We start from the raw sequence: 26,632 nt of genomic DNA on the forward strand, positions 1-26,632 counted from the left end.
AGTTCCACTTTTACAATGTTCTGTTTATTAATTGGAATCCTCCATTTGGTCAGTTTCTCCACCTTCAAGGCTTCTTTGGTTTCCAGCAATCCTGGCTCTTCCCTCTGTTCAGAAGCAGTGCAGCAGTAACAGAGATTCAGAGATTTCATTGATGCTGCCACATTCCAACAATAGATTCCGTGAAAGGCAGTCAGCACCCTTGTGACTGTGTACGTTCTTGTATACTGTTATGGTGTCATACACCTGAAGCCTCAGTGTCCATCTCGCCAGCTGAAACAACAGATCCTATAGGTTAGTCAGCCAGTACAGAGAATACTGATCCACCATAACCAAGAATAGTTTGCCAAATAAATACATCCAGAACTCGCAGAGGGCTCAAACAACTGCAAGACTCTCTCTCTCTCTCTCTCTCTCTCTCTCTCTCTCTCTCTCTGTGTGTGTGTGTGTGTGTGTGTGTGTGTGTGTCGTGGGGTAGTTCTTCTCAAACTTAGAGAACACTCTGGAAGCATAAGTTATTACCTTTCCAACAACTTCCTGAATTTGTGCTAGAACTAGCATCAGTGTGAAGTTCTGTCTTGGCGTTATCATGATTCAATGCTGGACTGGAGATAATGTTAGTGCCACCTTAAGGACAAGGAAAGGTCTTTCTTACGCCTCATCCCAAGAAAGTTTGGCATCTCCCTGCAGTTGTTTTTGCAAAGAATGTGCTTTGGTACAGAAGTTCGTGTGAATTGCTGGTAGTATGAGCACATTCCAGGAAAACTTCCCTCATCATGAATGTGCCGAGGAGCTGAAAAATCTTGGACTGTTCTTATTGTCTCTGGTTCACTATTGACTCCATCATCATTCAGTAGGTTGGTTGGGTTGTTTGGGGGAAGAGACCAAACAGCGAGGTCATCGGTCTCATTGGGTTAGGAAGGATGGGGAAGGAAGTCGGCCGTGCCCTTTCAGCGGAACCATCCCGGCATTTGCCAGGAGCGATTTAGGGAACTCACGGAAAACCTAAATCAGGATGGCTGGACGCGAGATAGAACCGGCATCCTCCCGAATGCGAGTCCAGTGTGCTAACCATTGCGCCACCTCGCTCGGTCCATTCAATAGGTGCCCCAAGACTTTCATTTCTTGGAAGACAAAGAGACTTGTTTTCGCATTTAGGCAGAGGTCTGCTGCCTGAACACACTACACTACAGTACAGTTGTCAGGCAGCTTAGATGATCTTCGAATGTCTTTGAAAAAATAAGTGTCATCCAGATTTGTCCATTTAAGGTGTCGAAGAAGGCTGTCCGTCATCCATTTCGAGGTAGACAGAATTTCGCATAGTACAAACAGCATAACTTTGTACTCATAGTCGTTGTCAGGAGTTAGCTAGCTACAGGTCCATAGTTTCAAAACACCATGCTCCTTTCAAGCAGTCCCACAGTGTCTTCAATGAGCAGCAATGGATAGACATCATTCTTCATGATTTTGTCCATTGTCAGTAGTCAACACAGAAACACCATGTGTCACTCTTATTCTTCACAAGGACCACCTGGGAGGGCCATGGATTCTGAAGATTCAGTGAGGTCATCTTGCAGCATTTTCTCTGCTTCCTCCCGGATTATGTATTGTTCAGCAGGTGACTCAATGTGAGTGCAGGTTAATTGGTGAATGTTCCTTAGTGTTGATACAGTGTCATCTACCATTTGGGCTGTCTTTCTTCCACTAAGGTTTTGAAAGCATCCAAAAATTGATGTAGAATGGCTATCACTTGCCAAGTTGTTTCTCACTCAGGTCAGATCGTATTGACAGTTCAGTAATAGCTTTCTCCCGTACATTGTCTGTAGTGATGGTGGAGCATGATTCTTCGTTGAATTTAAGCTGCACTTCCTGGACTGATTCTACTGTCCTTACACATGTACTTTTATGGTGAGTTGTGACAAATACACTCCTGGAAATTGAAATAAGAACACCGTGAATTCATTGTCCCAGGAAGGGGAAACTTTATTGACACATTCCTGGGGTCAGATACATCACATGATCACACTGACAGAACCACAGGCACATAGACACAGGCAACAGAGCATGCACAGTGTCGGCACTAGTACGGTGTATATCCACCTTTCGCAGCAATGCATGCTGCTATTCTCCCATGGAGACGATCGTAGAGATGCTGGATGTAGTCCTGTGGAACGGCTTGCCATGCCATTTCCACCTGGCGCCTCAGTTGGACCAGCGTTCGTGCTGGACGTGCAGACCGTGTGAGATGACGCTCCATCCAGTCCCAAACATGCTCAATGGGGGACAGATCCGGAGATCTTGCTGGCCAGGGTAGTTGACTTACACCTTCTAGAGCACGTTGGGTGGCACGTGATACATGCGGACGTGCATTGTCCTGTTGGAACAGCAAGTTCCCTTGCCGGTCTAGGAATGGTAGAACGATGGGTTCGATGACGGTTTGGATGTACCGTGCACTATTCAGTGTCCCCTCGACGATCACCAGTGGTGTACGGCCAGTGTAGGAGATCGCTCCCCACACCATGATGCCGGGTGTTGGCCCTGTGTGCCTCGGTCGTATGCAGTCGTGATTGTGACGCTCACCTGCACGGCGCCAAACACGCATACGACCATCATTGGCACCAAGGCAGAAGCGACTCTCATCGCTGAAGACGACACGTCTCCATTTGTCCCTCCATTCACGCCTGTCGCGACACCACTGGAGGCGGGCTGCACGATGTTGGGGCGTGAGTGGAAGACGGCCTAACGGTGTGCGGGACCGTAGCCCAGCTTCATGGAGACGGTTGCGAATGGTCCTCCCCAGGAGCAACAGTGTCCCTAATTTGCTGGGAAGTGGCGGTGCGGTCCCCTACGGCACTGCGTAGGATCCTACGGTCTTGGCGTGCATCCGTGCGTCGCTGCGGTCCGGTCCCAGGTCGACGGGCACGTGCACCTTCCGCCGACCACTGGCGACAACATCGATGTACTGTGGAGACTTCACGTCCCACGTGTTGAGCAATTCGGCGGTACGTCCACCCGGCCTCCCGCATGCCCACTATACGCCCTCGCTCAAAGTCCGTCAACTGCACATACGGTTCACGTCCACGCTGTCGCGGCATGCTACCAGTGTTAAAGACTGCGATGGAGCTCCGTATGCCACGGCAAACTGACTGACACTGACGGCGGCGGTGCACAAATGCTGCGCAGCTAGCGCCATTCGACGGCCACACCGTGGTTCCTGGTGTGTCCGCTGTGCCGTGCGTGTGATCATTGCTTGTACAGCCCTCTCGCAGTGTCCGGAGCAAGTATGGTGGGTCTGACACACCGGTGTCAATGTGTTCTTTTTTCCATTTCCAGGAGTGTAGTTATCTGAAATTCTCCCACACCACCCATATGCATATGATCATTGCTGGCATGTAGATTTATTTGTGTGTCTGAGTAGCACTTTGCACTTGACAGAAGCCTCACAGTTTAAATTTGTGTCTGTATTGATAACTGAAGGTCATCTCTTTGATGATGGCAGGATACCACCATATACAATAGCAAACAGTCACCCAGAGGTAATTTTATTTTGTGTGCTTGTTGGAATAGCTTTCTCAATGTGGAGCTCAGATTTTGCACAGTCCATTATTGCTTTTGAAGTCTGCAAGGAGTCCCATCAAAGAATAACACCATGAGTACATTCTGTTAAAATAATAACTTTGAAGGACTGTGTTCTGAGATTGATAGTTACTTTTGCAATACATGTGTCAGTTAACAGGACACATTTCTCATGTCTGACCATCAGCACAATTGCTTTTGTGTCTTATGGAATGTAATCTTCTTTAGCTGGTGACAATAAGCATTTGGCATTACAGGAAAGAGGCAACGGCCTTGCCACAGTGGATACACCCGTTCCCGTGAGATCACCGAAGTTAAGCACTGTCGGGCGTGGTCGGCACTTGGATGGGGGACCACCCAGGCCGCCATGCGCTGTTGCCATTTTTCGGTGTGCACTCAGCCTCGTGATGCCAATTGAGGAGCTATACGACCGAATAGTAGTGGCTTCGGTCAAAAATACCATCATAACGGCTGCGAGAGCGGTGTGCTGACCACACTCCCCTCCTATCCGCATCCTCCTCTGAGGATGACATGGCAGTCGGATGGTCCCAGTAGGCCACTCGTGGCCTGAAGATGGAGTGCTTCATTACAGGAAAGAAGCCCCTTAAATTTAATACTACCCGGACTTGTTGGCCAATGATGATAACATCGATGAGATTTCCTGTCATCTTGGTAACTGTCATCCAAAGAGGATTTTTGTCTTTGGCGGCCTGCCTCCATAGATGATTACCTCAGTTAGTTTAACTGAATTCAGCTGCTAGGCAAAAGGCTGGTATCTGTGTATGGTGACAGGGAATGGTTGCGACATATTGGAGAGCAACCTTGTTCATAACACATCAATTAGCTTTGTCCCACAGATGGATTATTATCGTCTGTGGTTGACTGGGATGAATAAGAGTGTTGGGAAGTTGATGTCTTGTGGCATAATAGTCATCAAAAACAAGCATACGTTCTCTTCAATAGCACATAGGTCCTGGGCGTCCGCAGTGAAAACAGACTGGCGTGTTGTCCTTCATTCTCCAAATGTCTGTTCTTCTGCAGGGCATTTTACTTGGAGGATGTGGCTGTACTTGTGGGAGCCGTTTGCTGGGTTGGCATTTGATGGTGGTGATGTAAGTCTGAGTTGCCTGAGTCGACTCTTCATGGCACATTCGACTGGTGGTGGAAGTTGGTGCCAAAGATCAAAACACCTCTCCTTTAAGATTCTATATTACATCCTGCTGTAAGAGGTTGATGTTTGTGGCTGCTATTTCGTTTTCTCATTCCGACAGTTCTGTCTGCTGTAAACTGCTGTATCTCTTCTCTTACAAGGTGGCGTATGAGAGAAGTGAGGTCGTGGTGATCTTCCACAATCTCTTTCAACTCTCTCTCTCTCTCTCTCTCTCTCTCTTTCTCTTTCTCTTTCTCTCTGTTGCATTTCCTTGATATGCTGGACCCTTATGATGAATTCAACCTTTACCTTTTGGTAAATGTCTTCTTCACTTCCTTTCGTCGTCAGATATGAGGTATTTCAGCTTCTGTTACATTCAGAGTGATGATGTTGTGAAGGACCAGAATATTCTGTGTATATGACTGTGTCATTTTGCTATGATGTTGGGCCTAATTTTTGAATGATTCTTCTGCTAAATTGAATTACTGTTGATTATCACCAAACGTTTTCTTCAGTTTGGCCTGGAATTTGTCCCAGATATTGAGCTTCTCAACAATGTTTTGAACCACTGTTGGGTTATTCCATACAAGTAAAAGTACACATTTTCTAAATACATCATGTCATCCCACTTATATCTGACAACTCAGTAGAATTCTTTCAGCCATTTCTTTGGGTCCTGATCAGCTTCCCCAGAAAATTCTTATGGGTTCCTGATTTGCAGCTGAATTATTGCTATTTTAGAATCGATCAATCCCTTACGTATATAGATCTTAGGAATGATATACTGCTTGATTCAGGTTCCTGTCTGTGTACACAATGGATTTTATATTGCCTAACTGGAGCCACGGTGATGCAGATGTTTTGAAGTACCTGGCATCTCCACCAAACAGTGTCACTTCAAAACCACAATCAAGTGCACATCCGAATGCAGGATTATCAGTGAAGTACAACACTTTGAACTTAAAAATTTATACAAAGATTGAATATTCCAGAATAAACTGTCAGATATTCCAGATATACAAACGTAAAGTACTTCACGAACTTTCCAGAAATGGTAGGTACGGAATAACAAATAATTGCTGATGGTCGGTTGTGAACTGGTGACCCACAGCATGTCAGCCACTTCCACGTAATTTGTGGACCAGAACTCGGAGAAGGAAGAAAACCACAGCTAATATGCAACTTGTATGCTCACTTTTGAATTCAGTGGCACCAAATTAACAAAGTTTAGTTTATTTGACTTTCATAACCTTCATGTGTTGAACAGTGTAATCAATGTAATAAATTTAGTATGAGACAGTTGAGAAGGAATCACCAATTTCAGTGTTTCATTGAAAGAAAAGTAACAGTGTCAACTCAGTGTAGCTTACACACTATTTAGATGATAGTGTTTGGTTGCTTCCCACCAGTTATAAGGGAAACAACTCTTAACATGGTTATACAGAAAGGTGTGAGAAGCAATTGCATGCCATGTCTTAGGATTACCTCTTCTAATGCATAATGTTTTTAATCAAAGATCATAAATATCTAAAGCACGGCAAACTTACAATGGCAAATACTGCAGTTTATTCATATATGTGCTTTGCCCTCTAAATGGCAGTAGTAGGTTAACATTGCCCATTCTTACATTGCAGTCTTTAATTCTATTGGGTGGTTATAATTAAAATTTCCCTATTCAACTCATTATAACATGGAAACTAATTACCTTACGTGTACCAAACTTGGTGGCGTTTATGTCTAGAGTATGGGGTGCACGATTTCCACGCGTCACAACGCCACCGTCCAGTTCTGACTACAGCCACCAGGTGCTGTGATCAGTCATCGTGATTCATAGCCTCACACACATGATCAGTCGCAGTTCACATGAGCTGGGACAACAAGAGCTTGAACAAACAGAGCAGGACATTATTCATGAAGCTCTATTACCAAATCAACAGTAATGCTGCAGCTGCACTTTGAGAATATTGCCGGCTGAAAGGATTATGGGAGGGTTCTCTTTCTCCGCCTACTGTGTGGAGCATGATGAAGTAGTTCGAATCATCTGGAGAACTGGGCGTCACTCTGGGAAGAGGCTGATGACCAGTTGCACCGAAGGTGGTTTATGAAATTGCTGTTGCTATGGCAGATGGACGCTGTGCGCAATTCCCGATCATCAGGCACTGTGCGTGCTGTGTCACGATAGTGGAACAACCCGTGGTCCACTGTACGGAAGGTGCTTTGAACCATTCTCAAATGGTATCCGAACAAGGTCCATATCGTACAGCAGTTTGCACCACAGGATGCATGACAACGTGTTGACTTCTCTTTCCACTTTTTCGCAAGGATTGAAGTTGACAAGGGCTGGCCTTGGACCATGATATGGACAGACGAAGCTGGTTTTTCTCTGATGGGTGAGACGAACACACAGAATTGCCGAGCTTGGAGATCTTCGTCTCCAGTCACTGTGCATGAAATTTCTCTGTATGGTGAATGTGTCGTTGTATGGTGTGGCTTCATGGCTTTGTTCTTCATTGGCCCATTCTTTTTAAACAGGTTGGTGCTCAAGGGCCAAAGGCGTGCAGTGTGACTGCCCAGAGTTACTGCGATATGCTTCACCAGTATTTCGTACCCACCCTACAGGGGAAAGAGATCTCATCAGTCTCATCAGACTTCTTATCAGCTGATCATTTCCAAATTCTTGGCTGTTATGATCACGTGATCTCTCTCCCTGTGATTTCTGGTTGTAGGGCTATCTGAAGGACGGGGTTACCGTGGGAATATTCACGTGTGTGCTGATCTGAACTGCAGAATATTGAGAGAGTTAGCCAGCATACCTACAGACATGCATCGTTCAGCTGTGCGGAATGCAATCCTGCACTTTCAGACTCTTCTGGACACTGATGGGCACCATATTGAGCCCATTTTGCAGCAGTAATGGTACTAGTATGTAATGGTATGATGTACCATAGCAGCACATTAAAAGTGTTTCAATTGAATTGATTCTGCATTATTTCTCTTCCCCATGTCCTTGGCATCAATGCTACAAAGTTTGGTCCTAATTTGGTAATTAGTTTCCATGAGTCAACTACATATCTAAAATCAGTGATGCTGATTAAGTTCAGGATCAGTTCCGTGCCCCCCTTCCTCACCGTGCCCCACACACAGCAAGATCCACAATCACTCCATTTCTTCACAAGAGCTAGCAGGCGGTAGATACTGGCACTCAAAGTGAACACAGGTTCCTGGACTTCTAGAAGGTGCTCTTACGATCTTGAGAAAGTCACCCAGAACCTTGGGTCAGGGGAGACTTACCTCACGGGGTGAGAAGGAAAGACTGATTTGATTGTTGGGGACTGCATCGGACGAGGTTTGAAAACCTGAGAGTTTAAAGGTGAAAGACAGGGTAACAGGCTAGACAGAGATTACTGCTTAAACATCATGTATGAGTAAATAAGAGTGAAAAGCTAAGTGCATTGTACGTAACACAGGAGGGAGGGGCTGGAAAAAAATGTACAGATAAGAAAATGAAAGATGTAGAAAGCTAAGATGGAGTGAAGGAAGGATTAGTTACTTTGAAGAAATCCTGAGGTGGAAGAAGTTAACGTAAATTAAGGCCACTGGATGGCAAGAATCAAGGACATGGTGTAACACTAGTTCCCACTTGCGGAGTTCTGAGAAACTGGAGTCTGATGGAGGAACACAGATGGCGCATATGGTGAAAGAGGCACCAAGGTCATGATTGTCATGTTGTAGAAAATGTTCTGCAACAGGATATTGCGTGTTGCCAGTATACACTCTCTGCCTATGTCCACTTATCCTAACTGATAATTTGGTGGTAGTTATGTCACTGTAAAAGGCCAAACAGTGTTCAAATAACAGTTGGTATATGACATGTTTCACAGATGGCTCTGCCATTGGTGGTATATGTTTTGCCAGTTACAAGGCTGGTGTAGGTGGTGATAGGAGGGTGCATAGGGCAAGTCTTGCAGTGGGGACAGTCACTGGGGTAGGAGGGGTAGGAGCCATAGAGTAGGGAGATGGGTACAGAAGAAGCATAGGGTCTGACAAGAAAATTGTGGAGAGCAGGGTGACAAAAAGCTATTCTAGTTGTTGTGTGCAAAATCTCAGACGGAATGGATCTCATTTCAGGGTATGGTTTGGAAGTCATGGCCTTGTTGAAGTAGCTGATCAATACATGGACCAGGATAATACTGAGTGACCAGTGGTGTGCTCCGAAGTTGTTATTTGGATGGATCAGCAGTCCAGGCTTGGATGTGATGGCCCAGGAAAACTGCTTTTGTACTAGGCTGGTGAGGTAATTATGTCCAGTGAACCCTGAGGTGAAAATGATGGTGTCTTGCTGTAAGGAGTCTGCATCTAAACAAATACATTTGCCTAGAATGCCAAGGCTGTATGGGAGGGAACGTTTGATATGGAAAGGGTGGTAACTGTCAAAATGTAAGTACTGTTGTTTGTTAGTAGGATTTTATGTGGCCAGGAGTGTGTAGCTGGTTTTCGGTGAGGAGGACATCAACATCAAGGAAAATGGCTTGGGATTCGGAATATGACCATGTGAAATTTAGTTGGGGGAAGATATTCAGAAATTCTAGGAATTTGAACAAGTCTTCCTCACCATGGGTCCATATGGTAAAGACATCATCAATGTACCTAAACCAAATTAGGGGTTAAAGAGTTATGGATCCCAAAAAAGCCCCTTTAAAGTGACCCATGAAAAGGTTGGCATAGGAAGGAGCCATCCTGGTTCCCGTAACCATACTCCTCATCTGTTTGTATGTCTGCCCCTCAAAGGTGAAGTAGTTGTTGGTAAGAATAAAGTTGTCTGCCCCTCAAAGGTGAAGTAGTTGTTGATAAGAATAAAGTTGATTAAAGTGAGTAGGCGGGATGCCATAGGTATGGAAACAGGTGGGCACGGTCAGCAGCAGACAGACCATGTACATTGGGTATGTTGGTATATAGGGAGGTGGCATCAAACATGACAAGCAAGGTGTGTGGTGGGAGTGTGACAAGTGAGGATTTCAGACGATTTAGGAAATGGTTGGTATCTTTGTTTTTGTTGTTTGATTAGGTGTTTGATTGGATTAAAGCGTGCCTTGCAAATAGAAAACAGCATCTCAGTCTTAACAGAGATAAATCTTCAGACATACAAATTGCAGAGAATCGGTGCTTGGTGCAGGGATAGGCAATTCATCTTAAACATAAACAAATGTAATCTACTGCACATAAATAGATGGTGAGTTCCATTATTGTGTGGTAACACCATTGCCAAACAGTCACTAGAAGCACCCCGTTGCATTAAATATCTGACATTATGTGTACAGAGAAATTAAAGTGGAACAACAAGAAGGTAATGCAGGTGCTAGACTGAGATTCACTGGAAATACCCTTAGGAAGTGTAGTTCACGCATGAAGGAGGTCACTTACAAAACTCATGTTCAACTGAAACTTGAGTATTACTCAATAGTCTGGGACCTTGTATAATTGTCTGGGACCATGGGACCAAGTATAATCAAGAGATGAGTTTGAGATCAAAAGCAGAGTAGTATATTTTGTCATAGGCTCATTTAATCTTTTCATGGCTGCGAAGCACGAGCATCCTGCCTGACCGGCTAGCTGACGGGGATGAACATATTGTGCACGTGGCCAGTGGACAGCTGACTCAGCCTGATGACTGCCGCAGGCTATGGCCACTGTAAGCTAATTGCATGTTCCAGTGTGCGTAGAACCACTCTTCAATAATATTCTTTATAAAATCAGTATCTCTCTGTATTGTCACAATGATTGCAGTTTCATGTGTTTGGCTGTGTGTGCCATATTCTGATCCGTGCGGCAGTGAATGTTTCTGATAAACTGCAAGAATTTTGGTGCACTGCACCCCCTTTGCAACATCTGATACATCAGTTCTATAGGATAATTCATGTCCTCTCAGATCATATATGTTAGTATCAAGCATAGTTTATAGATTAGGAAATCACATTTCATTTGCTTGGCTGCATGGACTGTTTTCTGTTCCGGGCACCATCACATATTGCTGAGACACTGCACATATCTGCTCTACTGCTCTCATTTTGTAACTTCCGATATGTCAGTTCATTAGGATCATTCAAGTCCTTACAATTATAATGTTTGTGTCTCTTGTATTGTGTATGCTAGGAAATTAAATTGCATCTATTAGATAGCCTCAATAGCAGAAAGGGCCCAGGAAAAGGTGAAAGCTGTAGCGCTTTCCGTCATTAGAAAGAAGAGCAAATAATGACAGTATTGACAGGAATATTGAAATGTGGACAGCAGTTGGTCATCAGTCTATAGTGGACGTTAACCTGTTCGTGCGTCCAGGTGTAGGTAAATGCTCTTAACCGTCAGGTCTACCTACCTGCCTGGCATAAATGAATGGCCACAGCCATGTGATGTTCTACCTGTCAGGTCTACATATATGCCCTTAGCTGTCTGGTTGTTCTACGTGCCACGTTTGCATGTATGCCCATAGCCATGAAGGGTCTAATAAGCAGTAAAATGTCATGGTGATGCTCACTCTTCTGCAATGGCAGATGGTACAAGAGGGAAGCTGTTCCTGAAAGAGTCAACCAGTGTATTGCTTCCTTCTATGCACATTCCAGGAGTAGATCATGAGGGGAAGATTAAAGATGGTGAGCTCTCATGGAGGGTTAGTGACAGTGGTTCTTCCCCTGCTGCACTGTTTGTGACTGAACAAGGGGGACATGATAATGACATACAAAGTACCCTCCACCACCATAAGGTGGCTTGTGGAGTACAAATATAGAACACAATGAATATACTGAAATGAAACTCAGTGAAATAAAAGTTATTAATTTATTGAATATTCATTTTTACTGAGATAAACGAAACAGTGGAATGTTGGGAGAGTCCACTTGACGCGAAGTAACCCAGGCAGGTGAACAATTGTACAGCACGCGCGTCTAACAGTCATACGGTACTGTGGAGAGACTTTTTGAACACCCCATAGAAATAAACAAGTAAGGTCTGTTTGAATTCTTTCACTGTAATCAAAACTCAAAACTCCTTGTCATCTCAGTTATGGAGCTTTCCACAGACGTCCACACAGTCACTACACTAACATCGTATCCTTCAAAGAGCCCTTTATGTATCAATATATGCGGCTGAAGAAGCCTTATTGTTTTCCCTCACATATGTAATTTCATGCACACATTAGGAACCCCCAAGCCTAACTGTGCCCAGACAAGCGTTGTCTGGAAGCTCTTTCTCCCTCCACCCCCTCCCTCCCCCCTGCTCTCTCTCTCTCTCTCTCTCTCTCTCTCTCTCTCTCTCTCTCTCCATGAAACCTTAGCCAATCAATTCTGTATGCTCCACACGGTCTCCTACTATAAAAGTACATGCGAGCAAGGGTTCCCAGATTAGACAGCTGTGGATCATGCAGAACTACAACTCAGAGGGGACAGAAGGACTGAATTGAAGAACAGGATAGTACTTAATAGTTAACTTTCTTTTCTGCCGTGCCTCTCTCTCTCTCTCTCTCTCTCTCTCTCTCTCTCTCTCTCTCGGTCTAGGCATGACTAAGATTCTGTTACATAATGAGAATTCCAGCAGTAAATAAATAAAAGTCAGAAACAATTTAAAGCTTGGGGCTATTATCAGACTGGTAGTTCTAATGATGTAAGGTGCATCTGTACCAATATATATTATAAATGAGTTTTTAAGAGTAGTAATAATGATAAAGTTAATGTGTAATGGTGTGCTCCATGTTATTCTTATGGTTATTAGGGACTGGTGTGTTTCGCGGCAACTCTGGTGGGGTCATAGAATACCAGCATACCATGTAATTCTGAAAGATCCGTCTCTACAAAAGGGAATGGTGTGTATATATTTATTTCAAATGGCTTTTATTATAAAAACTTAAAGTTTACCTTACATTTGAATGTGAAGATAGAACACAATATTTCCAAATACAGTTTTAAAGCTGGATTTTTCAAAAATGTTTTAGTCTGAATATTGTAGAGAGTAAGTATTGTTTTGTGAAACATTTTATTTTGCAGTCCTGTGTGTAATACTTTATTATGAAACAAAAAGGCAGGAAAAGAAATGATGAAACTGAGGAATGCTCCCAGAAATTGGGTCAATTGAGATCTTAGTAGTTCATTAAGAATAGTATCATCTAACTGAACTGTCACTACAAAAGCAAGAGATGTTAATGCGATTGGAAATAGTGAATTGAAATTGACATAAAAGGAAATACTATTTTAAGATGCAGAGAATGTGATGTGCTTCAGTTATGGCTGCGATAATACACTTAATGTTCCTGTAATTCATAGTACTTTGAAACAAATAGTTGGACAAACTGTAGTAAAGAACGACAGTGTAGCACATTACCTAAAATATAAAATAATTACACTGTCACTCAAATGAAACAAAATTACATGAAATAGTGATATTGTTTATTAGTAATAAGGTCAGGTAATTGTGTCGTTAGGTAATAACATCTGCATCCATCGACCATCTACATGACTCCTCTGCAACTCGTACTTAAGTGCTTGGCAGATGCTTCATCAAACCACATTCAGACTATGTCTCAACCATTCCACTATCGTACCGTGTGTGGGAAAACAACCACACAAATTTTTCAGTGTGAGCTCTAATTTTTCTTATTTTATTATGACAGTTACTTCCCCCTTGTAGATGGGCATCAACAAAATATTTCTTTCATTCAGAGGAGAAAGTTGGTGACTCAGATTCCATGGAAGGATCTCACAGCGATGAAAAAAATCTTATTTTAATGATTGCTGCTCCAAATTGTGCATCTTCTCTGTGACACAATCTCCCTTATTTCACAGTAATATGAAATGAACTGCCCTTTCCCCCCAACATTATCCATCAATCCTATCTGGTAAGGATCCCATACTGTGCAGTAATATTCCAGAAGAGCATGGGCATCTCTTTCGTGTATCTGTTGCATCTTCTAAATGTTCTGCCAGTAAAACACAGTCTTTGGTTCAGTGTTCCCACAGCATTTTCTATGTGGTTGTTCCAATTTAAATTGTTTGTAATTGTAATCCCTAGGCACTTAGAGGAATTTGCAGCCTTTGGGTTTGTGTGATGTATCATGTAGCCAAAATTTAACAATTTCATTTAGTACCTTATATGGCTGACCTCACATATTTATGGTTTAGAGTCAGTTGCTACTTTTCGCACCAGGCAGGCATCTTCTCCAAAAAATTGCGTAATTGATTTTGATCTTCTGATGACTTTTTCCAGTGATAAATGACAGCATCCTTTGCGAACAATCTTTAAATCATTTATGTAGATTAGGAATAGTAGTGACAATAGTGGGCTTAATAACACTTCCTTGGGGAACGCCAGGCATCACTTCCATTTTACGTGATGATTTTCCATCAGTTAGTATGAAATGTTACCTTTCTGACAGGTAGTCATGAATCCAGTTGCACAACTTAAATGATATTTCACAGCCCAAAGGCATACAATTTGGTTAGAAGCAACTTCTGAGGAACAGTGTCAGAAGCCTTCTGGAAATCTAGAAATTTGGACTCAGTTTGAGATCCACTGTGGATATCACTCATTTCTTCATGTGAATGAAGAATGCACACCATTTCAGTCCTTCAAATGAGCAAAATCCACTTGTTGTATGTTAGTGGGAGGGGGGGGGGGGGGGGGGACAACACAAACCATTTTTGAACTGGTGAACAAGAAGTTGAACAACAATCAGACAGGAACATTTGCATACAATTTTGAGTTTATAATTGGAGTAACCACAGTTTGAACACAGGTTAAGACCACCACTTGCATATTTTCTTATCTGTACTTCGTATGTCGAGAGAAGAGCTCTGACAGCTGACAGCTGGTAGCGCAGTTGGCAGTATTCCACACGCACGGACAGTGAGCCAGCAGCGGTCCCCAGCACTATGGCAACTCTGGGGCATTGTCATGGTAACGTAAACAAAAGCTCACGATCTGATTGGCCATGATGGATGTGCAAAGCACGTGCGCCAAAGCTGCATCAGCTGTCAGAGCTCTTCTCTTGCCATATGAACTGTAGTCTGGTGAGTGCTTGTTTCCTTGCAGCATCATTGTCCATCTGCATGCTAAACCTAAATTAAAAAGGTTGAAAGTTAGAGAAACAAAGTGATGAAAGTGAAATGTTTCAGTAATTTAACTAAGTGTTCTCTGGGCATCACCTCAGTTCATTTAAAAAGTAATGCAAATGTAGCTCTTTCACTGCAGCTTTTCTGTTGGCTCAACTCTTGCACTATTTTACATCTGCAGTTTGAATCATGAGGTAAAGTAATATAAGTCCATTGTTGACATTGCGTGGATGTCTTCCAAGCATTCTTCATTTCAGTGGCAGGACAGATAAAGGCAAGCTGATAAATATGAATTAAAATTCTGTTAATACTCAGTATTTTAGTTACCAAATGATGTCGTGTTAAGTATTGGCACACTTTAAAAGATATGAAAATGTACTTAACTGATGTGGTTGTTATCTGTAAGTTTAAAATGCATTCTTTTATAAGTGTGCCACAGCAGCCAGAGACTGGTCGTGTGTGTGTGTGTGTGTGTGTGTGTGTGTGTGTGTGTTGGTTGTCTATTTCCAACAAAGACCTTGTCTCTGTGTCTCCGCTATATGGTGAGTAGCAACTATCTCTTTCATAGTATTGTTACATTCCTTCTGGGATTTTCCATTGTTTGTTTTCTTATATAATTCTGTTGATACGCCTTAGTGTATTGTGCATGCATTGACATACAAAGTTGAAAATGAGATATATAACAACATTTTTATGAACATACACATTTCGAGGAAATTTCATTTAGGGAAAGAAAGACTTAATAGAAGGGAATGAAAATCTTATATGTTTGGTGCTCCACAGTTTGTAAATATTTGTTAAAAGATACTTTGCTGTACACCATGAGCTGTGTGTAAAATATTTAACTGCTAGACTGGTGTTGAGGCATATAACCCATCACTGGTGGCGTCTGATACAAAGAGATAAACAATAAATATGTGCAAATCAATGTCTATAACATACGCACATTTTGTATGCATAACAATAGAAGTATAATGTTGCTTGCTAATTGTGTATGTCTGCATTAAATGGCATGTGTATTTAGTATGAAATCCTTGTGATAAAATTGGTGTAGATCTAGAGAACACAGAACCCCAAGCATATTTAATATCTAATTATAGCCATGTCTCTGTGACCATGACAAGATCCATTATGTGTCTTATCTCTGTGGTACTTAAGGTGTCATGAGTACATGTTATTGGTGTCAGATGCTAAACTAACTCCCACATTTCTTGGTTGTATTGGACCAACTGTCATGGGATGTCATGGAACTGCTGGTCAGTGCAAAGAGTATTATATTATATTACAGATCTCTTATTATCTCTGAGGCCTTATTTAGATATATCTATGATATGCCCCCCCCCCCCCCTCCGCCACCTTCTCTCTCTCTCTCTCTCTCTCTCTCTCTCTCAGAAAAGTATAGATTGCTACTCACCATAAAAATGACTCGTTGAGTTGCAGACAGGCACAACAAAAAGACTGTTTTACAGCAGTTCAGCAGGTCATCTTCATGGTGAGCAGCAATCTATCCTTTTCCTAATATTGTTGATATTCCAAACTGGAGTTTCCATTTGTGTGTATGTGAACAGTTAGTTAAACTGGAATATATAAAAAGTAAATAAGGGTAGAGTATGTGTTGGGAGAGGTACATGTCAACCATTGGGTGCCATATGTCACCTTTCCAAGTCTGGACAAAGATCAGATGTCTTTTTGGGTACCAGACCCCAACAGGTGTCCCTGGAGCTACCATCAATAGCGTGCCCTGTACCAACACAAACGTGATTACCGTGCACTTTGCTGAGCATTATGCTGGAGCCTCGCAATGGAGAACTATCCCCCAGCCTTTTGCACCCTCAAATGGCGAATGGAAAGGAAAGTCCTTTCGTTCACTACATGCCACAATGAACCCTATAATGCCCCATTTACAGAGTGGGAGCTCCTCAGCACCCTTGCACATTGCCCCGACACAGCTTCTGGGCCAGATCGGATCCACAGTCAGGTGATTAAACATCTCTCGTCTGATGACAAGCGACATCTCCTCATCATCTTCAACCGGATCTGGTGCAATGGCATCTTTCCATTGCAATGGCGGGAGAGCACCATCATTTCGGTGCTAAAACCCATTAAAAATTCGCTTAATGTGGATAGCTATCGGCCCATCAGCCTTATCTGTAAGCTGCTGGAATGTATGGTGTGTCGGCAGTTGGGTTGGATACTGGAGTCACGTAGCCTACTGCCTCCATGTCAGGGCAGCTTCCGCCAGGGTCGCTCTACCACTGGTAATCTTGTGTCCCTTCAGTCTACCATCTGAACAGCCCTTTCCAAATGCCAACACCTGGATGCTGTCTTTTTTGACTTACGTAAAGCATATGGCACTACCTCCTTGCCACATTGTATGAACGAGGTCTCTTGGGGCCCGCTCCCAATTTTTATCCGAAACTTCCTGTTGCTCTGTACTTTTGGTGCCTGCCATAGTTCCCCATGTATCAGGATAATGGTGTTCCACAGGGCTCTGTATTGAGTGTATTTCTATTTTTAGTGGCCATTAACGGACTAGCAGCAGCTGTAGGGCCATCAGTCTCCCCTTCTCTGTATGCAGATGACTTCTGCATTTTATATTGCTCCTCCAGTACTGGTGTTGCTGAGCGGCACCTACAGGGAGCCACTCACAAGGAGCAGTCATGGGCTCTAGCCCGCGCCTTCCAGTTTTCAGCCATGAAGTTGTGTGTTATGCATTTCTGTTGGCGTCGCACCATTCATCCAGAACCAGAACTTCTCGTTACTCACGATCCACTCACTGTAGTGGAGACGTATCGATTCTTAGGACTGATTTTCGATGCCTGATTGACTTGGCTACCTCACCTTCGTCGGCTTAAGTGGGAGTGCTGGCAGCTCCTCAATGTTCTCCACTGCCTGAGCAACACCAACTGGGGTGCAGATTGCTCTATGCTGCTGCAGCTCTACAGAGCCCTTTTTCAACCCTGCCTTGACTATGGGAGTCTGGTTTACGGTTCGGCGTTGTCCTCAGCGTTGTGTTTTCTCGACCCAGTGCACCACTGTGGCATTTGCTTAGCGACAGGAGCTTTGCTCAACTGCTCGCCAGTTATGTTTCACAGAATCGTAGTTCTGCTGAGCATCTGAACTACCATCTCTTTTGCCCTCCCATTGCCGTTCATCTCCCCCATTGGCAGCCAAGGTCATGCTCATGACTGCAATTTGCGTGCGGTCCCTTCTCTCCAAACTGGAGTCCTTCCCTTTACCACATTTACTTGAGGTCCCTTCATGTACACCTCCATGATGTACACCTCGATCGAAGCTTCGTCTGGACCTTTTGCATGACCCTAAGGACTCTGTTAACCCCGCCACTCTCTGCTGTCACTTCCTCTCGATTCTTGACATGTTCTGGGACCCTGAAGTTGTTTACACTGATAGCATGATGGCTGATGGTAATGTTGGCTTTGCCTATGTCCACAGAGGCAATATTGAACAGCATTCCTCGCCTGCTGGCTGCAGTGTATTCACTGCAGAGCTTGTGGCCATATCTCGTGCACTTCAGTACATCTTTTCCGGTGAGTTGCTTCTTCTCTGTTCCCACTACCTGACCAGCTTACAAGCTATCGACCAGTGCTACCCTCGGCATCTTTTGGTTGCGAAACCAGGAGTCCTTCTCTGCCCTGGAACGATCTAGTCGTTCATTGGTGTTTCTGTGGACCCCAGGACACATCAGAATCCCAGGCAACGAACTTGCTGACAGGCTGGCCAAGCAGGCTACATGGAAACCGCTCCTGGAGATGGGCATCTCTGAAACTGACCTGCATTCTGTCTTATGCCGCAAGGTTTTTTCGGCTTTGGGAGACGGAGTGGCATAACAGTACGCACAACAAACTGCATGTCATTAAGGAGACTGCAAATGTGTGTCTTCTCGCAGGAAATCAGTTGTCCTTTGTCGACTCCGCATTGGTCATACGTGGCTCACACTTGATTACTTCCTCCGTCTTGAGGTCCCACCTCAGTGTCGCTGTGGCTCCCAAACGACAGTTGTCCAGCTCTTGCTGGACTGTGCTCACTTCTAACTGCTCTGCAGTGGACTTCTAACTTTCCCGGCACCCTACCTTCGGTGTTGGGCAACAATGCCTCAACAGCAGCTTTAGTTTTACTTTTTATTTGTGAGGGTGGCTTTTATCATTTGATCTGAGTTTTAGCGCATGTCCTTTGTCCCTGTGTGTCCTCCACCCTAGGGCTTTTGGGGTGGAGGTTTTAATATGTTGCGGAGTGGCTGGCTTGTCCTTTTTTATTCTCATGGTCAGCCAGCCATGGTAATCTGCTTTCTTGTTTTTAATATCTTCTCCCTGTTTCTTGCATGTCTCTGTGGTTTTCTTGTCCTGCGTTGTCCTTTGTAGTGTTCGTTGTCCCTTGGGTAATTGTTCTACTGGGAACAAGGGACTGATGAGCTTGCAGTTCGGTGCTGCTCCGCCCCCCCCCCCCCCCTCCCCTTTTAACAAACCAACCAACCAACCAACCAACCCAACCGCATCTAAAAAAGATAATCGTGAAGATTCAAAACGACTCTTGAAGAATTTGCAGTGTATAAAGAGCCATAATTGTAGCATAAGTGTGCAAATTGAATCTGGTACAGTGTGTCATTGAAGTCATTATGTGATTTGAAAGGGATGATAAATAAATGTGAACTACACTGTGAACATTCCATTCATACCTTGTTTAAGCCATCCTATACCCCAAAATTTTCTGCCATCTATTTAGTGATAAAGACTTGCTAGTGTGGGATATTGATCCGTCCATTCCTTGCGCATTGTATGTTGGTTGTGATAACAGGCTGGTCTGTAGCATAGCCCAAGGTCTGTGTTAGGTTGGAAGGTTGTGTGTTTTAAGGCTGATGATGGGCAAGTGAAAACAGAGGAAAGTTTTGATCTTACAGTCAGAAGTTGACATTGGGAATAGTATTCATGCAATATTTGAAAATACAGACAAAAATTTAACTGCTTATTGTACTTTCGGAAAAAAAAATATCCATCTTGTGAATACAGTTGTTAAACATTTGGTAAAAGTTACATAGCAGACACCAGATTGCATTTTTAGCAGTTTATGTACAATATGTTTGTGTAATACACATCAAATACTCATCGGAGCCTTATTTTTTTTTTTTTTTTTTTTTTTTTTTCTTCTTAAATTAATTTTAGCTTCGATGGTGAAAAGTGTGTTTAAATACGACACGAAAATTCTAGGCTATGCGATAGGTCTGTCTGATAGCACAACCTTTATTCGACCGTCACATTTCTCTGCAGCATCAGTTCTCAACTGAGTATAATTTTTTTCTCAGAGCAAATTAGTTACTCGGATCATTTCTTCGACCATAAATATGTAATACATCCGTATTGTGAGACACGAGATTCTTAGAATGAAGTTCAGACGTAGGTCAACAGATGACATACAGCACTTAATGTTAACTACACTTTTAAGTTGCTGCCTGTGACTTATACTTGCAACTTGTCACAGAAATCGTAGTTAAGACTCGATAGCGTGTCACAAAGAAAAACGGTAGTATGAACTGTGACCGTCAGATGGCACACGGCACTGAATGTTAACTGCGCTTTTCAGTTGCTAATTGCAACTTCTACTTGTGACTTGTTGCTGAAATCACAGCTAGACAAAAGGTTCACATAAAGAAGTACGAAATTAGGCCAAGAGATGGCAAACGGTGTTGAATGTTAAATGCTTGTGACTCCTAGTTGTGACTGAATCACAGCCAGATTCTGTAAAGTTGTTATTGTGATATCTGAGACTTCTCAATTGCTGTGATTGATAACAGATTCGTGATTTATTGCTCACCCCTATTGAGCTGGATCAGTTGTATATTGTTTCAGTATCAGTTACACTGCTAAATGAGAGGACTTAAAGATTCAGGAAACTTCTTACTACTCACAAATTATTTGTTCTTTGATTATGTGCAGCATGAGTATGAACTAGCAAGAAAGACATAAGGATTTTATAGAGCACAGGTAGAGGGAATGAAATGCTTCAAATGGAATGTCTCCTGCACAAAAGGTTTCTGAAATGACAGATGAAGCACCAGTTGAAGACTGTGAACATCTTCAGGAAGACTAGTGATGCAGTGTTTGCTGGTTGTAGTACACAACACAGTAATTTTCATGCTACAACATTTTGTGAATATGCAACCTAGAAAATGTGGTAGTCTTGGGACTCAGATCGTGACATTGTAGTACTCTCTCTCACTTTATCAAGAAATATTTTTGACTATAACAACCAACTTTGCATTTATGTCACTTTTCTACTAAAGGAGCATCACTGAAAAATAATACAATTGACTTTAACTTCACTGTTTTTCATGAGGTAAATATGCAGGTGTGATGATACAATGTTACAAAATTTTGGTGTCACTGTGTTAGATGTAATTGTTATATCTCTTTGAACCTCCAAGTCATTCATCACAAAAGTAAGAAAACACTACTTGTTGAGCCCTCCAATTGCAACATATTTTTATGTATTAGGGCAGGTTGAAAACTTCACAGATTTACAGTGAGAGAGAATCAGTTTTAAAGCTACACACTTATTTTTGTTGCGGGATCAAGATTGTTTTCCAGACACAAATCTGTGTATAAGTGGAAATAAGTGAAAGTCAGAGGGTGCTACAGCTGTTGAATAGGCTAGGCGTTCCAATGATTTGAACTTCAAATCCTTTATGTTTACCATTTCCAATAACACCTTCAAGGGCATGTGCAATGTTCATGCTAAAAAATTATTTTTGGCTGACCTCTTGCCATGTACTTTTTCATCTGTGTGATGCAGGAGATGTGTGCGTTATTTGCCTGTTTTTGTTATCCCATATGAGGTAAGTAAGTAAAGCTGTCATTAACCCGAAGGTTAGTTTTAACACCATAGTCTTACTGGTGGGGATTGCTCCTGCCTTCTCTTGACGTTTGAGCTGACTAATCCGACCAACCGTATGGTCTAACACGGTTCATCTTTACATTTTCACATTGGCAATTCATTGCGATAGGTGAAAGAATCTGTAAGCGTCGAAATAAAAATATTTGACTGAGTGAAGACTGGACCTTGGAACTTTGTTGTCTGACACCCACTTAGCCATTGAATCATGCATATTTGCAGCTAATCAATGAGGAGAACCCCGTTTGCTTGCTCTGAATATGCTGGCCATAGCCTTTCTGACAGCAGAAAGTAAGATCAACTGCAGTTCTTTTTATATTCTTGATAAGGTCAGTCTGGGGGCGATCTGCAATGTATGGTAACTGAAGAAAACTTCAGGAGCTAAGATCCGTAAAAAAAAAAAAAAAAAGGCATTTTATTGGATGACTGGTTTTGACAGAGCTATGCTGTCACCATTGGATCTTATTAGAAGCATAAGAACTGATGGTAACAGCATAGCTCTATCGAAACCGGTCATTCAGTAAAATGCTTATTATTTAACGATCTGGGCATGTGATGTTTTCTTCAGTGACCATGCAATTATTTTGGTTTGTTCCGATGATGCAGCATATTTATGATATCACCAATCATATCATTGCCTAACTCCATACGGGTTGACTCTTTCCATGTTCAAATTTTCTGTTTTCAGTCATCTTCCTTTTCCTTTACAATTACAAAAGGCGATAAAATGCACTTCCCATCTAAAGACATGTTATGCTTTGAAATCTAGTAGAAACAGCAGTATAACTAGAGAATTCATATCAAGTAGTATTTTTATGCTTTACCTAGGGATGTGGAGGGATTGCTGTTTTGTTCTAACGCTTCACCGTATACATCTTCTGTGAGTAGCACTACATTTTTAATTGCCTTAAAGAGCACTCTTTTTGCAGCAACAATTTTTCTTCTGGAAACAGACTTTAATAGTGGAATGAGGTATAAACTAGGCAGAAAGATTGAAAACTTCGATTCAAGTGGAGGCCACAGTCATTTGTAATAAGAGATAAATAAGGAAACTTATCACTGAATGTAGACAAGTAGTTGACCGATGGAAAGAGTATTTCGATGAACATTAGTAAAGAAAAGACTTCATCCTAGGCAGCAAGACAAAACTCATTCTTAAAAAAAGAGATAACCATAAATAGCACAAATTACAGATAGTAAGCATACTTTCAGTTGCAACTTAAAGAAACACCTAACACTAGTGACAAAAAAATAGAATAAAATTTCAAACAGAACAATAATTTGAAGATAAACTTAACTTCATATCTAAAATAGCACTATAACAATCGAGAGCTTGTGGAGATAAAATTTTCAGTTGAAATAGGGATACTTACATACCCTTTACTAATTTAAAAAAGGCATTTGATACAACTTAAATTCAATAGTAAAAAATGGTATGAAACACATCTGACATTAGAATTGAAAACCAGAAAAAGATGATATGTTTTGTTATTTAGGTGCCTTAATTACAGAAGAGATCAGATGCAGCATGGAAATCTGAAAATGAATAACAAGAGCAAAATGTGCTTTCAGTGAAAGAGAACTGATAAGTGATTTAGTCTAGAAAAGGAAAGATAAAAAAAACAAACTATCAAGAGCAAGACATTCTTATGGAATGTTCTGTTGTATAGCCATGAAGGTTGTGTACTGTTGAAGCCAGAAAAAATTCTTAGAAATTATTCGCCCGCATCTCGTGGTTGTGCGGTAGCGTTCTCGCTTCCCACGCCCGGGTTCCTGGGTTCGATTCCCGGCGGGGTCAGGGATTGTCTCTGCCTCGTGATGGCTGGGTGTTGTGTGCTGTCCTTAGGTTAGTTAGGTTTAAGTAGTTCTAAGTTCTAGGGGACTTATGACCACAGCAGTTGAGTCCCATAGTGCTCAGAGCCATTTGAATCTTAGAAATTATTCAAATGTACCTTTAAAGAAAGATGAAGAGGATCAGGGAAGATGTGAAAAAAATCAGTAAGTGAAGAAACTACCTAGATACTATTTAAAAAATGAAAAAAAAAACTTTTTTGACATCTCATAGAAACAAACTTTAACAAATACGTTGTAGGGAAAAAAATTTGGGAAAGACAACTAATGGCAGATTAAAAGAGAAAATAGAAGACCATCTATTGGAGGTAAAATATGTTAGAATCATCAAAGAAATTCAGAGGGCAGTGCAATTGGTTGCAGTGGCAAAGAATGGCATTTTAGAATTTGTTTGATGGAGTGACAACACTTTTTAGTGCAGACCCCCAAGCTATCATCCATTACTTTCATCTTTATTTCATTTCTGGCATGAGGTGGTGCACTCACGGCTTATACACAGTAACAAATTGATGCATAAAATCAATAGGGTGTTTTTTCAAATTGTGCTAACATCCGTCAGAATTTTGATTTTGCTAATGCTTTGGCCAGTATTCTACAAATGTTGCACCTGTCTTACACAAAGATTCTTATGGCTAAAATTTCATATGAAAAGGCCCTTCTAATATGCCTGTGCATTGTTTCTTCCATAAACTTTTAATCGCCAGTTCTCAAATGATTTGTCGATATTGCCACATGTGTCTGCAATTTCGGGATATTCTTCACTCGAATGAGCATGTTATCAGATATTGAAAAGGAAGGTGTAGACTTCTTAGACTTCTTAGAAATATTCATCAACTGTGTATGGATTATGACAGCTATTTAATGGAACAGTGTTACCATATATATTAAATTTCCCAGCATAGTTTTATTAGATAGCAATTTCTTTGTGATATGTGAATGATTCAGTAATAAACTGCATGACAAAGAGGACGTACAAGATCAGCAATATTCTACACATCATTAAGTAACAAGTGGATCACAGTGATTCGTCAATAGTTCTTCCTTCTGTTGCACTGATGGAAAGTCGTTGATGGAATATAAATAATGGATGGAGTGAAGGTAATATTTCACATTATAGTTGAGGTGTTGAATGCTTGAACAGACAATGAAAAGAAAGAAATTGAGAATGTTAAAAGTAAAGAAATTTTGTTCAGAGGAAGTGCTTCTCATCCACCGTAATGCCAACTGTGGTTGAGAGTACTTCTAAAGAAATTCAGACAGTTATAAATAATTTAAAAATAGTGAATCAAAGACATTTTTGTTGTGTTGTTGACTGTTCAAAAGAAAGGAGATTTGAAAGCTGAAACAGCAGTACTGAGTGATGCATGAAACAGTTATTAGTGGTCAACCTGACTGTTTTTAATAAAGGATACGGTAGACACTTAAGTCATAATCAACATTCTATTTCAGATCTCCATAACAACTTATAGGTACTACATAAAAAGAGGAAGGAAACTGTTTTAAATGTGGTTGAGGAAAGACATATAATGAAGTCCATGAGACAGCCTGCTGACAATACTCTCAATAATCAAATTGGGTTAGGGCACCAAGCTTTATTGGTAAATTTTTTCTATTTAAATTTTAAATTAGGCTGCCCAACTTTCTAATCATGTTGGTTAGCTCATTACAGTTTTTTATGGTAACATTTATGTTTACACCCACTGCTGGTCCACTTAGAGGTTTTTTGCTCCATTGAATGTCTACATTGCTTTGATTATTCAGAAATAAATAGTTCGTCTTTGCAACACTATTATATTTAGTATTGGTCAGTTTCAGTTTTATGTAACACAGAGAGCCAAGTGTAATAGATTGTGTGGTGACCGTAAGTCCTCAGCAGTGCACTAAAGTCGTGCTTTCTTATTTTTCGTGTTGCTCACGTTAGTTCAATTTCCGTCACCGTCTCAGTACCTGGACGGCAGCCACAGCACATGCTATGAACAACACGTGAGACCCTCTTAGCTTATTTGTCAGATGCTGTGTTGGTGGCAAATACACATGAGTGTGTCAGCTTTTGCTATGTTTTACTGGCAGCATACGCTTCTTCACTTCGGTCATTGGTGGACCCACATTAACAGTTAAAATAATATTCAGTGTTTTTCAATGCATTACATTCATCACTAACTTTATTTTATTCTTCAGTCACTACAGGGCCCAGAAATTCCCTTATTAACATCTATGAGGGGCATTTTGTCACTTGACACTGGCCGACAAAAGCATATTTTAATCAGAAAGTATACAATTCACAAAGTAGAACAGGTCAGATGTTTTTTGGCAGTTGATCTATGTCACATGGGGTTGGTCCCATCTGTTTTTCATTTGAGTTTCTGTTTCACTGTTTCTTAATTAAGGAACAGTTATGATTCATAATTCTATTCTTCTGTTTTAGACATGACGCTCATTGTGGCCATGGTTTTTTTATCAACAGACTATGGTTTTTTTTTTCCATCAATTGAGGAGTGTTGAAAACTTACTCTGCGGCATTCTATAACCTATGAAATAGCATTTATAAGTAACTTTCTTTTAGTATGAACTCATAAGTTGTATTTATGAAGTATATGTAAGCCTGTTCTTGTGGGGTGTATGTGATCTGCACCAGACTCCTAGCTTGATGCATAATATTTTCTCCCCTGTTTAAGTCTAGTTATTCAGTATTTTAGGACATCTCAGTTAAGTGCATTGATTTAAAAAACTAGTTTGTACAGATACTTTCACCAGAAAACGCAACTTAAAAGTTGTGAAACCAGTTGTGTGACTTTACAAGTGATCTGAACAAATAAAACTACAGTGGACCATTGGACTTTTCATTCAGTTTCATTTTGTAGTTTTAACACCTGTATTTGAAAAACTGTTCACAGTATGAATTGTCAAGCAATCATATGTAACACTGATTTCAAATATTGTCTCTCATTTTATATACACACATGTGGCCCAATCCATCAATGTTACTTTTTGTGGTTGGCCTTCCATTGTGTTCAGATTTGTTTCGTCCTTTCAGAATGAAGTCTCTTTGTTTCACCAGAGCACA

At 41.6% G+C, this 26,632-nt stretch overlaps 1 protein-coding gene and 1 pseudogene across 1 annotated transcript in view; both read left to right on the top strand.

Annotated features, from left to right (window-relative positions):
* The window catches only part of LOC126187375 (valine--tRNA ligase), a 189,830-nt gene that overhangs the window by 78,843 nt on the left and 84,355 nt on the right, over nt 1-26,632 (top strand). The window contains exon 10 of the mRNA XM_049928422.1: nt 12,482-12,572. Coding sequence (XP_049784379.1) covers nt 12,482-12,572 — 91 coding nt within the window. The remainder of the gene's footprint in view (nt 1-12,481; nt 12,573-26,632) is intronic.
* LOC126189156 (5S ribosomal RNA) lies at nt 3,837-3,954 on the top strand (annotated as a pseudogene).

The sequence above is a fragment of the Schistocerca cancellata genome, chromosome 5, assembly GCF_023864275.1.
Source record: "Schistocerca cancellata isolate TAMUIC-IGC-003103 chromosome 5, iqSchCanc2.1, whole genome shotgun sequence".
Taxonomy (NCBI): Eukaryota; Metazoa; Arthropoda; class Insecta; order Orthoptera; family Acrididae; genus Schistocerca; species Schistocerca cancellata.